The 15,399-nt window shown below is 41.4% G+C and overlaps 1 protein-coding gene and 1 long non-coding RNA gene across 5 annotated transcripts in view; one reads left to right on the plus strand and one right to left on the minus strand.

The window, feature by feature from the left end:
- Window positions 1–15,399, plus strand: part of LOC145441433 (interleukin-1 receptor accessory protein-like 1) — a 391,709-nt gene that overhangs the window by 366,780 nt on the left and 9,530 nt on the right. For 3 of the 4 annotated variants that reach the window (XM_080319295.1, XM_080319299.1, XM_080319300.1), the window contains exons 3-7: window positions 12,931–13,074; window positions 13,183–13,336; window positions 14,069–14,187; window positions 14,256–14,364; window positions 14,435–14,565. In XM_080319295.1, coding sequence (XP_080175421.1) covers window positions 12,931–13,074; window positions 13,183–13,336; window positions 14,069–14,187; window positions 14,256–14,364; window positions 14,435–14,565 — 657 coding nt within the window. Of the gene's footprint in view, window positions 1–6,401; window positions 6,934–9,550; window positions 9,694–12,930; window positions 13,075–13,182; window positions 13,337–14,068; window positions 14,188–14,255; window positions 14,365–14,434; window positions 14,566–15,399 lie in introns of those variants that run through there. The other variant, XM_080319294.1, reaches the window with a different exon arrangement.
- On the minus strand, window positions 9,524–12,935 carry LOC145441444 (uncharacterized). The gene is made up of 2 exons (XR_013915830.1): window positions 10,750–12,935; window positions 9,524–9,791 (listed from the first exon to the last, which is right to left on the minus strand). It is a non-coding gene; the product is annotated as an uncharacterized LOC145441444 (long non-coding RNA).

Below are 15,399 nucleotides of genomic sequence, written 5' to 3' on the forward strand. Positions count from 1 at the left end.
CGTATTCATCTTGGCGCCTAGGTTGACCAGGCTACATAAACATTGCTGACCATCGAAATCACGCGACGGAGTTCTTGGGGGCGAAGCCCTCAGAAGTTTGGTTTGACACGCTATGGGTGCGCAAGAAAATCGTTTTTAGGGGGTTGACGAAGTGCTGTTACGGCCCTCCCTCTTACCCATTGGCTTTATTACAGTCCTTACAATATGCGGGGTGGGGTGGGGGCGTTGGAGCATGATAAGTTTTGAAAGGGGCACTGGAGGAAAAAAGGTTAAGAACCACTGATATAGAATGATCAATGTAGTCCAACACCACGAGTACTAAAGCAAAAACAGCAGCATGTGACAAGCCCACCACACGGAAGGTCGCGTAGTGGGGGCTTGGGCACGCAAGGATGCAGTGTGTATTAATTTCACCATGTTACGCTGATCGTTTATTTTATATTAACGGATGTTGTTTAATGCATCTCTATGTACAGCAAAATACCACAGGGATATAGTCAATGCGTCGGAAAACAGAGTAATTTCAGAAATTTGACGCATGAGTCTCCAACCCTCCGCGTGATGCAGACCCGGGATAGGGTTTACCGACCTCCACGGGAACGTCGCGAGATTCATAACTTGGTTGAACTTTCAAACAATTCTTCAAGTGTCTGTTTTCAATTGATACAATAATAAGGATGTTCCATTCTTGTGCTGATTATGATCATGTCATTGTATCGAACTATTAATCAACACAAATGTAAAAAAAAACTCAACGCAAACGCAAACCGATCTTACAAAAGTCAGAACGAAAGTTTGCAGCGCTAAAAGTCGGCAGCCTGAGAGACCATAATATCGAATATCGACCAGGTGTAAAGTGACCACGACTTTAGTCGCAACATCGTGAATACGGAAAACAACAATATCCGGAGGGAATAATCGAAATTTCCGCAGCCAATGATTTGCTGAAACCGGAAACTATTTAGAAAGACTTGTAGCCTATTTGATAACACATTCACCATAAGCATGTAGAATCGCCATAGGCCAGGGGTGTCAAACATTCGGCCCGCGGGCCGCATCCGGCCTACGACGCAATTCTGAGTAGATTGAAAAATGCTGGAATTATCCGGCACATTTGTAAAAAATGTTGCGATTTTTATAGGAAACACGTACTTTCATTAATTATTCCCTCAAAACAGCAACTGTCAAGCATGTTCAATGTTCATAGGCCACTAACTACCGGACTGCGTTGTTGCGGTTTCACTCTAGTTACCATTACGAACTAGTCGGTTGCATTGAAGCCGAGTTTCAAGAAAGCAAAAAGTGCGCACAGTGCAGAGTAGGGCTATTCAAAAATAACCTTTTTTCCTGAATCCTGCTGGCTACGTGATTAAATCGTTAGGTTGCCTTAAAAAACGACGCACACCAAATTTGAATTCATTCCAACCAATATTCGCCGGTTTCGTAGAGTTTGAAAATTTTGAATTTGCCCAAAAACGCAAAAATATTTCTTTTTCAAAAATTTCTGCCAACTCCATGAAATTGTTAGGCTGTCTTTCAAAACTATGCAAAACAAATTTGACTAAATTCCAAGCCGTAGAAGCGGAGTTATTCCAGTTTTTCGATGATAATTCTTGGATTATCCACCCATCAAGGATGATAGGCTATGATTTAATGTAGGCTACTATGCACCCTTGTGACACAATACGTAATTCAGTTATGAGATTGTGATTACACTTTGCTACCTATATATTAATAATATTTTCCCGATATATTAGATGCTCGTAATCACGTGAATATAAAAAATGCTTATAGGGCTATTTGCGCGATATTTGCATTGGCTCGTGTCATATGGAAACCTGAATGTTCATTAACAGAGACTTTCAACGTATGGGACATTGTCAATAAGTAGTGGGCCATGACGTTGCTTTCAGTTTGCCGCAGAGTCTACATCTACATGACACACATCAGTGATTTTCAACCTGGGGGGCGTTTGCCTCACAGTTCGTGAACGTGCATACTATTGCTTCTTAGTGATCAGCCTCTGACATATGTCGTGAGTAGGCCTGGGAGAAAGTGCTGGCCATCAAGCACTTTTAAGAGTGGTCCGCTGGTCACCTTCCGATTAACTGATATAAATTTACGTTCTCCCGGCCTATCTAGTTTTCGAATTGCTTGCGTGTGTAATTTTCAGACCTTAATGTCATGCGTCCTCATGAAACAGTTTTGAGATGTCGTGAAATCACTTCCAGTTGGATCTGAGTCGAAATCCACGACGTTACTTTTGCTTCTACTTGAGTATCAACGACTCTTTCTTTGGCAAACTCTGCATAAATTGAAATACAGTCCATGACGAAGGTACAGGGGCTGTGTTGACGCCTCCGTTATAGCCGGCACACTTATTTCCGATTGCGTACGTCCTGTTACAATATACGCCCGTCGCCATTTATTGCGATTGAAATCGACTAGAAACTTCTGCATTACTATTCTCGTTTGTCATTCGAGATATATATGAGATGTCATCGCTAGATGTTACCTCCAACATTCTGACCGACAACGACCTGCAGCCATGGTGGGAGGTAGCTAGAAGTTATTCGCTAGCTGTCATGTTGGCAGCGTCCTTGTTCCTGTCGTACAACTTCGAAACTATAGGTGCCGTGAGCTGCAGGCCTTTTAACACGACTTCGGATGAAATGGAAGGTGCGGATACAGACTTTGTGAACGCAGTATGCGTCACAGACTATAACAGCGTGCTATACGCAGGCGTTATCAACGTCGTCGGATCTTGCCTTTTGGTAGTTATCTCAAACTGGTGGCTGTCTAACAGAAGGGTTAGAAGAGCAGTAAATTCTGTGAGGAAAGCAGACACGCTACTGTCGCAAACGAAGTACCTACCAAGCGTCATTGAAGAAATAGCTACCACTCCGTGGAATCCTTTGAATCTACAAGACACCACAAAAGCAGCGGAAGGCATGAAGTCTTCTTTCTACTTCAGAAATCAGACATCGGAACTACACAACATATTGTCAGTACGAGATGCCGCGAGAAAGCTCTGGTTGCGTGACACCGGTTACTTTTACTCCACCGGTTCGAGTATGAACTCGTTGTATCTGACCAGCAATTTATTCTCTCTGATATGCGTGTGCGGGTTGACTGCAGCTACTTACATATTCGGTTTGCGTATATACGATCTCATATTCACGTGCGTCGATCCGGAATCGTTCAGCGGGCTGTATTACGACACGTATACTTGCGTGCAAGTGGTGGGCAGTTCGCTGACTTCTTTCATCGTGCTTTATTACCTCGTCGGGTTATCGCAAGCGGTGATAGCGTTGGCCTTGCTTTTCTCTGGGATTTCAAACATTCGGCGTATGCCCGCCGCGACCGTGATCGAGAGAACCATGCGAGACAACCTTTTCATTTTGGAACTGAGCAAGAATTCCACCGATCTTTCTGAGGCCACGCAGCTGCTGATCGCTATTGGATACGCGGATTTGAGAGAAAAAGTTATTGAAGCTTACGAGACGTCTGATGAAATCGATGACGCATATTTTGAAGAGCTGATGGATGCTTTGAACCTAGGAAGATTTCGCTCATAGTTTTTGATCGCGACACGTTTTCTTGAAATGGTTCTTGCTGATTTGTAGCGCGAGTCTCTTTGAAATATTATGCAAAAGCACGTAGTTTGACCTGGCTATAGCCGTTTTATCAGTGTAATCGATTATTTCGAGCACTAGGAAATTGGGAAATACGCAAATTTAGAACGCCATTTGTGAAAAAAGTATGTAACCTAGAGAAGAGGGATTTCCAAAAGAAATATTTCCAAAAACAAATATTCCGGCTTGGCATCAACTGACTATCAGCATATATGCGATGATTCCATAGCCACAGTAACTTCTAGATGACAGAGAATTTGCTTGGAAAAGAAAGGTCATAATGTTATTTTGTGCAAATTCGCATAGAATATGTGACCGAAAAATATAGCGGGGTGCGAACTTCAATGCTTGATCGATACCCAGTATTGATGATATTTTTATCGTGATAAACTCTACATCCGTTGAAAAAGGGCCAATCTTCAGCGATCGCACGGTATAGACATACATTTGAAAATCCAAATTGAGGAGCTTACAGCAGCAACTGCCGGTGCGACAATAGCGAAGTATTTCTACATTGTGGAAGTACTCAAGTACATGATCGACTACTTTCACTAATTACTCAACTGGTTATGTTTTTAGACCAGTGATTCTCGGTGTGTTTGACCACACGGGCCGGCACAACTTCAAAACAGATGATGCGGACCGGCAGACTTTCAAAAATCGAAACTCACCCTAAATTTAATAACAACAAATGTGTGCAACCTCAAATATTGGAAACTGCATGTAATGCTGTATTTTAGATATTAGACTTTTATAAGTGGCTTTATTGAAGTTGGTGCAATGCGAAACTCCATTAACTCTGAAAGTCCTTTTATAGACCACTAACTTGATTGTGGTTTTTTTGTTATCCTCTGAAAGAAATGCGACTTTGCTGTCTGATATTGCCTCTATTATTCTGCCAAGTGTTGCTTGATTTCAATATCGGAATTTAAGGAAGATTGTTTATAAATATCCGCAGTTTGATCATGCAACATGCCGAAGTTAATTGTAGGCAGATTCGGTAAAAACACTTGCACCATTGTGGCGTAAACGCTCAGAGTAGACCGTGAACTCCCTCTATTAACGACATGCAGAAAATATGTCCTCAAACTTCTAAATCAATTTAAAATTGGATGTTTTATTACTAAATCAATGGACAAGTGTACAACATTTTTCAGTTTTGAATTGAGATATACAATTTGAATATATATCAGCGAACCGACAGGTAACCTACCACGGATCGGCGGTTGAGCATCACTGTTTTAAATTACTTCGACTTCTGCTAAACAGCTTTTAATACAAAAATAACATCTTGGAAAACTTGTGCATAGTATAATCCAGTGATCCAATGTCACGGATGATCGTTGCTCATAGACCTATGTAATTATGATAGTCAATTACTGTATTGTGTCAAATTGTCGTTGTTGTTGCTGTTGTGGTTGATAAAGAAAGAAAGAATATCAGAGTGAATGAACGAAAGAACTCAAGATGAATACACCATTGGCATGAAAGTTGAATAAACAATTGACATAATATTAAAATACAGAAACTGTAAAACGTGAGAGAAATATATATATATATAAAAAGATAGGCTGACGACCAACCCGATACATCTGCACGACAGGGGAAGAGGGCTAGATGGTTTTAGTGGGAACTGCGTCTCGCACTATTAGGACTTGGCTGACCTTCGCACTTCATCGGGGATATAAATTAAAAACAAAAGTGACCTAGAGTGCCATGCCGAAACTTTTCAACGTAAGCAAATGTGGTGAGAGTGATGTTTTAGCCTTTCATGAACTAAATGACCAGAGTGCGCTTGAGTTTTGGACAATGCAACACGCATGTCATCGATTTCGATTTAGTGTTGTAGTGTGAGGTCGATGTACACACTGTAGGTAGCGGCACAGGTTTATTTTAATGCAAACTGGTGCATATATTTTCAGGTGCCTGAGCTAGACATATGTGCATTTAAAGAGAGAAATGAAAATGAAAAGATTGCTTTTCGTTTTTTCTTCTAAAATTCATCAAGGAAATCACGGACCCCCAAATGCTTTCTCACCGACCCACAATAGGTCCATGGAACCAATGCACTAAGTGGATCCGGTCATGTTTGCGATGAACTCATTGTCGACATGTAAATGTTTCGTAATTTGAGCGCATGTGCAGCATACGCACTGAACTCGCAAAACATGTGTTTTGGAGTTGATTTCGGATATACGCAATAGGAAGTCTCGCGGACAGAACAACTGATATTCAATTTGATCATCAGTCATCACGCTCAAACTGAATGACTTTTGCCATTACCGTGCCCGCACTCACGAAACACAACCATGCCTGAGCACAACATGTAGCACCTAGTCATCAAAAGATCGGGTCCCCATACTCTAACTTGAATAGCATGAACTTAGTATATGTGCGATGTGTGCACGGCTTAAGCAAAATATCCATCACCATCACATATTTATAATACAAGTATCGCTAGCCGAGCAGCAATAAAAAACCTATACCAATCAACCAACAGAGTATGGTATCCAAAAGTGTCAATTCATTTTCATGCACGGCAACAGTGTCCTATAGGCCTATTGTATTGAATATTTTTCGCTTAACAAACATGACATTAGAATAAATATATATTGTTTTCACTTATGATCGCATCAATCCTCTAAGCCTATCGGTGTACGCTGCTCTAATGTCTTCCGTTATCGCCTGTGGCGTACATATGTCGTACACTGCACATGACTACGTGCGATGCATGCGGTTTTTACAGCTAGAATTCACCGTCATTAATCTAGATCTATGAATAGCTCGATAACATTACAAAGAATGCTGGGTGGTTAATTGACGGCGCTGAACTGCAGTTTCGAAAACTTCCAACGGATTCGTCGGGTCAACGAGGAATTGTGCGTCATCCGGTTAAACATCGGTCGTGACGTGACATCATCATGTCCGATTTTTCGACAAAAGCAAACCGAGAATTCCATGCGTACAGGCTAATTTGTAGCTGCAGTCTACGTGAGATAAATCACCAGTAAACCATAGCGCTGTTTAAAAACATCTCCGGTCCGAAACAGCCATCAGATCAACTTGTTGTGGCCGGAGACGACGTGGATAACATTCCGTTACCAATCGATTGTGACATAGATATATGCTGAAGAATAGGCGATAAATTTGAGACACACTTGGAGAAAACTATAACTCGAGAATTACCAACTGCATGCACGAGTGTTACCGTTATCAAGCATGATTGATTGCGTTATCTTACCAATAATGTTGTTTGGAGTTTTGTGTCGAGCGACATCTGGACAGATCCTTGTTACGGGTGAGTTGGTGATTTCTCTGATTGAGGTTCGTCGAGCTATAGCTACAGGAAATCAAAAACAGATGACTTGCACCACGAGTTCGCAGTCACTGTTTGCTGTTTTCGAATTTAGTACAAAACTGCGTTTCGTTTTTAAAGCGACATGCTTATAGTTGCATTCTCGATTACACTACAAATACCGCCTGATCGTTGCTAGTTGTGGGTTTGAGTCCTAGTCCGACCGATGTCGAATCCAGAATTCCCACCCAAGTATTGGAGGTTTATCCAAGCTCCTCCTCGCCACTTGATCCGCGTAAGCAATGGCTTGCAAAACGATTATAAGTGGGCCGTACCACAAGTAGGCAGCTACGGAATCAAAATAAATGAGGAATATAGGTCTGGTGTAAATGACCATTACAGTCAACAAACACCACGGATGCCACAAACAACAGCAACAACAACCGCCAACCATCGAATGTGAAGAAGTCAGTTATCACAGTCTATTGACGAATTAAGCATGCGGTCAGAGTTTAAATCCTTAATCCAATCGAAGTTACACTATGGCATCCTCTGTTGGGGGGCTGCCAGTAAAACTGCACTCAAGCCACTGCAAAAACTACAACATAAAGTACTCCGAATCATAGCTAGGGCCCCAAAGGGGCCTGGCTGCCCATCCAACAAGTCGCTGCTGAAGAGATTCGGCGTCCTAAACATAGAAGATATGCGGAAACTAGAAATCGCCAAGTTTATGTATCAGTTCCACTGCGGTCGTTGCCCCGAATATTTCAATGACTTCTTTACCTCGGAATCAAAAGCGCACAAGTACAACACACGCGCGTCCACGTCGTCCAAATATCATATGATCGACCGAAAAGATCATCGCTCTATCAAATATGCCGGACCTGATGTGTGGAACAGTATCCCGCCGGCCATCCGACAGTCGACGAGCATGTCCACATTCAAGTCGAAATACAAGCAATTACTACTAAATAAATACAGTCCATCCTCAAGATTACCGGACCACGACTGACCTATCGATCTCGCTTCCCATGACATGCCGCCCTATCTATTGTCGCTTTTTTTTTCTATACTATCTTCTTTACTTTCATTCAGTGTGCATGCCTCCTCTTTACATCGCCTAGGCCAAGGTGGGTGTCAGATTCCATAGACTGCTCCTTGTCGCTTCGACATCTTCCTGTCTTTTCATTGTATCGCATTTTTTTGTGGTGTATTGAACTGATAAAATTGCTAATAAACCAATGATGATGATGATGATGTGGCGATCCGTTCCTGATGACATTGCACGCCTTCAGTGATTTCAATGATATGCTTTACTCGTCGTTCTATTGCGACAAGGCCATGATTATGGTTGCATTTAAAACACATGGTTGTTTAAAACACTTTGTTTAAAATATTTTGTTCAAAACATGTTTTAAAGAAAGGTCTTTAAAAATAATTTTGTGTTTCTTTAAGTTGTAAAATCATGCCATAATTGTGTAAATACTTTCCAAAAAAACATATTGTATGAGCCTGAAGACAATTACCGCCCGACATATAGGCGACGTATACAATATGGGATGGTTGAAAACCTCAAAATAGTCGGTTCAACAGCTATAGTAGGCCTACGTAGATATTTCGTCAAAGGAGCTATATTGACCCTATATTTTCAATTGTCAATAGAAATACACTATGACGTCAGTTGAATATTCGTGACGTCATGACTTAAAAAAAACGTGTTAACATTGTTAAACAAGGGCCTAGTCTCAAACACGTTTGTTTTAAATTGATTATTGTTTTAAATGCAACCCTAGGCACGATGCTTCTAGTAATAATGCTAGGGATTCGAGTCGAATAGTGAGATATGATTTTGCGGGTACTGGAATCGTTGTAACTAACAGTTGATTGATCAACGAGAATTTTAGTTGCGATTCTATTTTCCACTATGGAAGGCGGAAAGTCGCATCTCTGCGTACGCAAAATGTAGTACAATCGTTCGGACGAAGTGGAAATCACACATCAGTGAAAGTTGTGATCAACCCATAGCAATTTCACGAAGTGCAATGAAATAGACACGACAAAAATCCAAACCATCTTCAATACGAAATAATGGTATTATATTTTCTGTGGTCGCAAAAAAGTTGCTTATTTGAACTTTCCACATCATTCGCCCTGTCGTGACGTCATAAAATATACTCGATTTAGCCCAGTACTAATTGCAACATCCAAATAAATTTGCCTATGCCTTACTTATTACTCTGAATGCCGTGATCTGAGCATTTAGCGGAGTGATTTCAACAAGCAAATTTGCTTCCGCGATGATAAATAATTTTCTCGTAATTTTATTGACTCACTCATCAGCGAATGAACGGTCGCACGAATATATGATAACATAGCCAAGTCGACTACCGAGATATAGTGACCTGAGGTCTGTCACGGGTTATGGAAATAACCTGTTGTTTCCATACATGGCAAACTTGACACTGCATGTCATATACGGTAATCGGATAATGAGAAAGGCCCGGCGTGAGTCACACGTTACTATTGATTGGAACGTTCTACGGTATACGCAAGACTTTCAGCATCGTTATTGTGGATCGCTACAATCATGACCTTTCGGTACAGATGCGTGTATTTTTAGAAGCGATCGCCAACGATACGAATAATCAATCGTGCATATACTATGACAGTAAAGCAAAACTTGGATATATCGGATGGCCGTTGGAGCTGCGCTGCCGCGATGTCCTTGGAGATTTTGAAGACGTCCCGAGTCGAAATCTATCGGTGAATGGCCAGTTTGTGGTTACTTATTGATGAGTAGATTTGTATCGTGTTCGAGATTCGTGTCAACATGTATCCGTCCAGTCTGTACACAGCGCAACCTGCCAACGGAGGAGAAAAGAGTTTGTGGAACGTTTCAATTTTATATGGTTCAAGGCCCGCAGAATAGATTTATAATTTAAATTAGTCTGGTGCGTTTACGCTAACCTCAAGTGGTCTAAGAGAACAGTCAAGAACACTAACATCTACAAATGCCAACCTAACGCAATATTATTTACACGGCGAAATCCAGGACTAGTATATACCTATGAGTTGCATGATGTATTATAGCGTAGTTTTGGTGCAACTGGCGGTTTCACCGAGCTATTTATATCCAGTCCATCGTTCAAAAGGTTTGCATAGTACCCCATATACAGCAGCCTCAGCGTATGTCGTTCTTGCACAACCTCAAAACATATTCAAGTCAATCAAGTTCCACTCTGGATGTAAATTTCTGGCCGCGAAATAGGATATTATATACTAGGGATGGTATGAACCTCTGAAACGTTCAGGTTCGTGTGAACGCGAACCTTTTTGAAAGGTTATGTGTGAACGCGAACGTGAACCTCATGACGTCACGTGATGTCATATCGCTAATTCCAACCCGAGTGAGGTGATCGCCTATATTATTGTACACGATACCTAGCGACAACTCGGGTCACATAATATCACAATGCTGGAGTACATATTGACGTTTTAAACGTAACGAAATGTATCAACTGTTGTAATCAATATCTTCCGTCGCTTTGCCAACAATTTCAATGAGGACTTGCAAGGGCATAGAATTCACTAAATGTTGAAAAATGGAAAGCTGGATATTTCGAGCGAACTTTTGTAACAAAGCAATTAAAATTTTTGAGATTTTTTGAAGTCGAATTCCTGTTTAATGTGGATTTTTTTTATGCTGCCAGCGCCATGCACAGAGTGGCCCGCAGTCTAAATACTATAAATGTCAACCAACGATGTTACAATGAAGTCAAAATTGTAATATATGAAAAAGGTTCAAAGTGCAGAACTTACCAATGCTCGTTTGTGAACGTGAACCTTTTAATTTCTGAGGTTCACACACAAAATGCGAACGTAAACCTCACGTTCACACCATCCCTGATATATACAATATTTACGAAATGGCTCTATAGATCCCTCGCTGTAAACTTTGAACGGCAAACCACGAGAAATCTCTCTGCACTCCACCTCTGCGGCAACAATGGGTAGCAGAAGGTTGGTGGCTGAACACAGTCGACTTCACGATCCCAATCCAAGTGTTGAAGGTTTCTCTACGCTCCTCAACGTCACGCAATGTTCGTAGTGTTGTATTTCAAAGAGCCCAAAGTTCTATAACTCCGCCAGTCCTATAACCAGGGTTGCCATACCGTCCTTATTTCTAAGATTTGTCCTTATTTTGAAGGGCCACGTCTTAGAAAACTCAACTGTCCTTATTTCTAAGAAATGTCCTTATTTTCGACTTGCGTCCTTATTTTGTCTTATTTTCAACCACTACAGAACTTCCATCGTTTTCCTCTGGCATCTCATTGCATAATATTCTAACATTATGCTTTTGCGTCAAGATTCTATGACATCATAAATGAAAGGAACTCTCGTGACGTACACAGTAGGGATGGTGTGAACCTCTGAAAGGTTCTGGTTCGTGTGAACGCGAACCTTTTTGAAAGGTTCTGTGTGAACGCGAACGTGAACCTCATGACGTCACTTGACGTCATATTGCTAATTCAAACCCTACATTTTAGTGAGGTGATAGCCTATATTAATGTACACGATACCTAGCGACGTCCCGGCCCACATAATTCCACAATGCTGAAGTACATATTGACGTTTTGAACGTCGCCAAATGTATCAACTGGGGAAATCAAATGATTTAATAATCCCATAAAGGCAACATCTTCCGTCGCTTTGCCTACAGTTTCGACAGGGACTTCCAAGGGAATATAAGATTACGCCTTAACAGTCCAGGCCAGACCGGACAATGTATTCGGCGTCTGAGTGTTGCCAGCACGTTGATATTGAGCGAAGTGTTAAACGGGTTTCTATATTTGTAAACGATATTACCCAATTAACAAGTTATACAGCAGTAGCCAACACCCCAATCGCACGGATTTGGTTTTTATGGTTGATTGGTTAAGTAAGCATCATTCGCTGACTACCTACATGTAGTGTATTTCGCTCTTGATGTTGTGTGATTGTGGGTCAAGCTCACAACAGGGAGTCACTAAATATTCGAGCAAACTTGCGTAACAATGCAAGTAAAATTTTTTGATTTTCAAGGTGCATGCTCGTTTAGTGTTGATTTTTATGCTGCCATCGTCATGCATATAACGGCCCGTAGTTGTAATGCTATAACATTTAACGAAAGATCTTATAATGAAGTGGAAATTACAATATATGACAAAGGTTCACAGTGCAGAACCTACCAAGGTTCGTTTGTGAACGTGAACCTCTAAATTTCCGAGGTTCACACACAGAACGCGAACGTGAGCCTCTAGTTCACACCATCCCTAGTACACAGTACCCACCACAGTATTTGACTTCTTAGCGGTGAGATAGCTAGGGCAGTGAGTGGTGATATAGCAGTTGCGGCAGTGCCAAGCTACCGCAGCGGACGTCATTTTAGCAGTAAACAGCAGTACAAGGTTCCTGCTGTTTGGTCTACGGCAGAATAAGCTGTAGGGAAGGTAGCATTTATTGCGTAGTGAAAAAAGGCGCGGTACAGTCGACACATTGGTTAAAAAATAGTAAAGCTATAAATTATTCATAAATTTATCTAAATTATATTGCACTTGCGCATACAGCTTTAGCTACGAATACGGCTAAGGTTAATTTTTTTTTTGGGGGGGGGAGGGGCTGCTTCGACTCTGAGTAACGGTAAACCTAGACCTGAGCTGTCGTTGAGATTCATGAAGCACTCTCTAATAACAAGAGGTTTCTGGAGCAGATTGTTTCTGGCGAAATGTATGGAATGTGATATGCCACGGCTCGTATAAATACAAATAATGTACAAAAACGCTTTTTGCTGCTAATCTAATTTTTCGACTGTCCTTATTTTCAAGTCCATGTCGATGGCAACCCTGCCTATAACTCCGCCGCTCAAGAATCATGAAATAAAACTAAACCGCCTTGGTTTAAAATAACTACAGATGTCAAATTACTTGGAACTCTAAACAACAACAAAAGGATTCCTTTCAGTGCACCATCATGACTTCGAACGGCACCGAAATCTTCTTCAAATCAGGAATGTCTCGTCGAGAAATTAAATTCGGCAGCCTAAAATACCAGCACCCAAGAATTGAGGTGCTACCGACGAATGCTTCGTACACAATGAAAATTGAGGTGAAGAAGCGAGTCGTGCTTTTGTTCTCGCTTGTCCAGTGCATGCGTGTGTAGTTGTGCACCGTACATCTTATCAATGTTTGACATGCTTTCTTTCCGGCGGAGCAGTCTCCCGAAACGAAATTGTGCGCGGTCAAAGACGTCATTGTCTACGGCGAGATGGTCAACAAAAGTAAACACGACTGCCGATCGCTGCCGTCGTCATTCAATATTAATTCCGAAACAGAAACCGGAATGAAATACAAACCACTATTTTGTACAGGTAGGATTCGGCGATTCAGAGATTAATGTCCAGTGAAATAACTGTTTATGAGCGTACTGGTCACACTTATGATTTTGTTTATCGTCTTATCCTTATCGATGCATATATAGTTCACTTATAGTTTATAGACTCCATTAGGTTAAAATTCATTCCGCTTTGATATGGTTGACAGGAATGCCAGTCCCAGTTTCATAGAATTGGTGGAAATCATATTATAAGGCCCCGTCGACAGGCACGCGACTAATATCAATATAGCCAGATCGAACGGCATCTTGCCTTGGTTTATTGTGCAGCGATTTAAGCACTTCCATTTTCGATTGCACATAATGTTGACAAGTCCATTCTTAGTTGTCAACGTAACCTTTACATTGCGTATAGCCGTATGCATGTTGGCGTACATTGAGGATGTGTACTGAGCGAACTGAGACATAATTGCAGTCTGTCGGCACTCTGCAGCATTGGTTCCAATGATAACCTGCATTTTCACCCGACCCTATCGTTTTGAAGAAATATTGTGAATCGCTGATTCGCTAATCTACGATGCATAAATGGCAAAGGTGCTGGCTAGACCAAATAAACGAAATCTATATAAAGCAAATTGCAGTATACCCAATACGTCTCCCTCTATAGCGAAAAAGCCGTGATAGTGATCTTACAGGAAATGCCACCCCGTCACCCGGTTCACCTTCGTCAATAAAGTCAGACAGAATATTCTATTCAATTCTATTTTAGTGCCTGGAACTAACCCGGTTAAACTAGCAGGACACCGAAACGATTATTCGTATGAATGGTGGTACAACTGCAGTCGTCAGCTTCCTCCCAATGTGACGCCCAGCCTTAGCGATAAGGAGGTATTTAATAGCCACATCGAACATTATAATCGATTCCATTCCGCTACACTGCAACTCCGTGATTTTAGAAACTGCTAATTCGGAACGTGTCTTTCGCCAACGGCGGGGAGTACGTGTGCGCCGTCCGGCACAAAAATCAGACACGGTTTCTCTTGCGATATGTGGTCTGCGTGACAAGTGAGTGTACGCATGCTATCGTGGCCGCTGAGCGTTCGCGACTAAGAAATACTGCGAACTGACCATGCAGATCCGACTCTGCCACAACACTCAATGAATTGTCCGGAGAAAGTCTCGGGGAAGAAAGGGTCTTCGCTGAACATCACTTGCTACATTGATGAACCGCTCGGTTGGAATCCACCCGTTATCACTTGGTACCGTGTAAGTAACGCATTACATATTAACATTATTGATGGTCAAGTATAAATGTAGAAGTAAGACCGTAAATTTCAACTCAATTAAAAGAGAAGTGCATATTTTCTATATGCGATAGGAACAGGAAACCGTATGTCTGAATTCGGACGAGGCGCAGCTGAATAATTTTGGTCGCTCACCGATAAAAGCGTTCCAAATTACAAGATACATCTTCTAGACCAGGGGTTCTCAACCCGCGGCCCGCGGCCCGCAGACGTATATTTTGCGGCCCGCGACATCTTTCATTATAAACGCAATTGCTACTGACACGATGTTACATTAATTTAGCTACTTAGCTCACTTATCGCACCGTCTATGTCTCGTTTAATTACTCATTCTTTAATGTATTCTGGTTTCTTGATATATGCTCGAGTGTAGATTGTTATCGTTTTGAATCGGTATTCGGCTGGACTCTAGTTCAAGAGAATTCCGTTGTGTAGTACACTCTTAAAGGGTGTTTAACTCAACAAGAACAAGGAACGGGAAATTAAACGGCGGGAACTGGGTTTGTAACTCTGTTTGGAACAATCAATTTGCTTTCTCAGATATAAATGGAAAACCGATGCTACATATTTGTCGAATAACAGTTTTCGTAACGAAGCGTAGAAGCTTAAAATTATACCTCGACACTCTCTTCTGAAGTTATACGTATCGCCTGATGTTAGAAAAAACATTGCTAGCTAGGTGTCAAGTCCACCAATCTATATTTCTAGGCATTGTTAAAATTGTCGACTATATTACAGACGCATGGTTTGAAATTGCTTGGAATATCGTTAAACCCATGAAATTTGCCAAAGAATG

This window comes from Botryllus schlosseri, chromosome 6 (assembly GCF_051294905.1).
Source record: "Botryllus schlosseri isolate E-star chromosome 6, Bs_hap1, whole genome shotgun sequence".
In the NCBI taxonomy this organism is placed as follows: domain Eukaryota; kingdom Metazoa; phylum Chordata; class Ascidiacea; order Stolidobranchia; family Styelidae; genus Botryllus; species Botryllus schlosseri.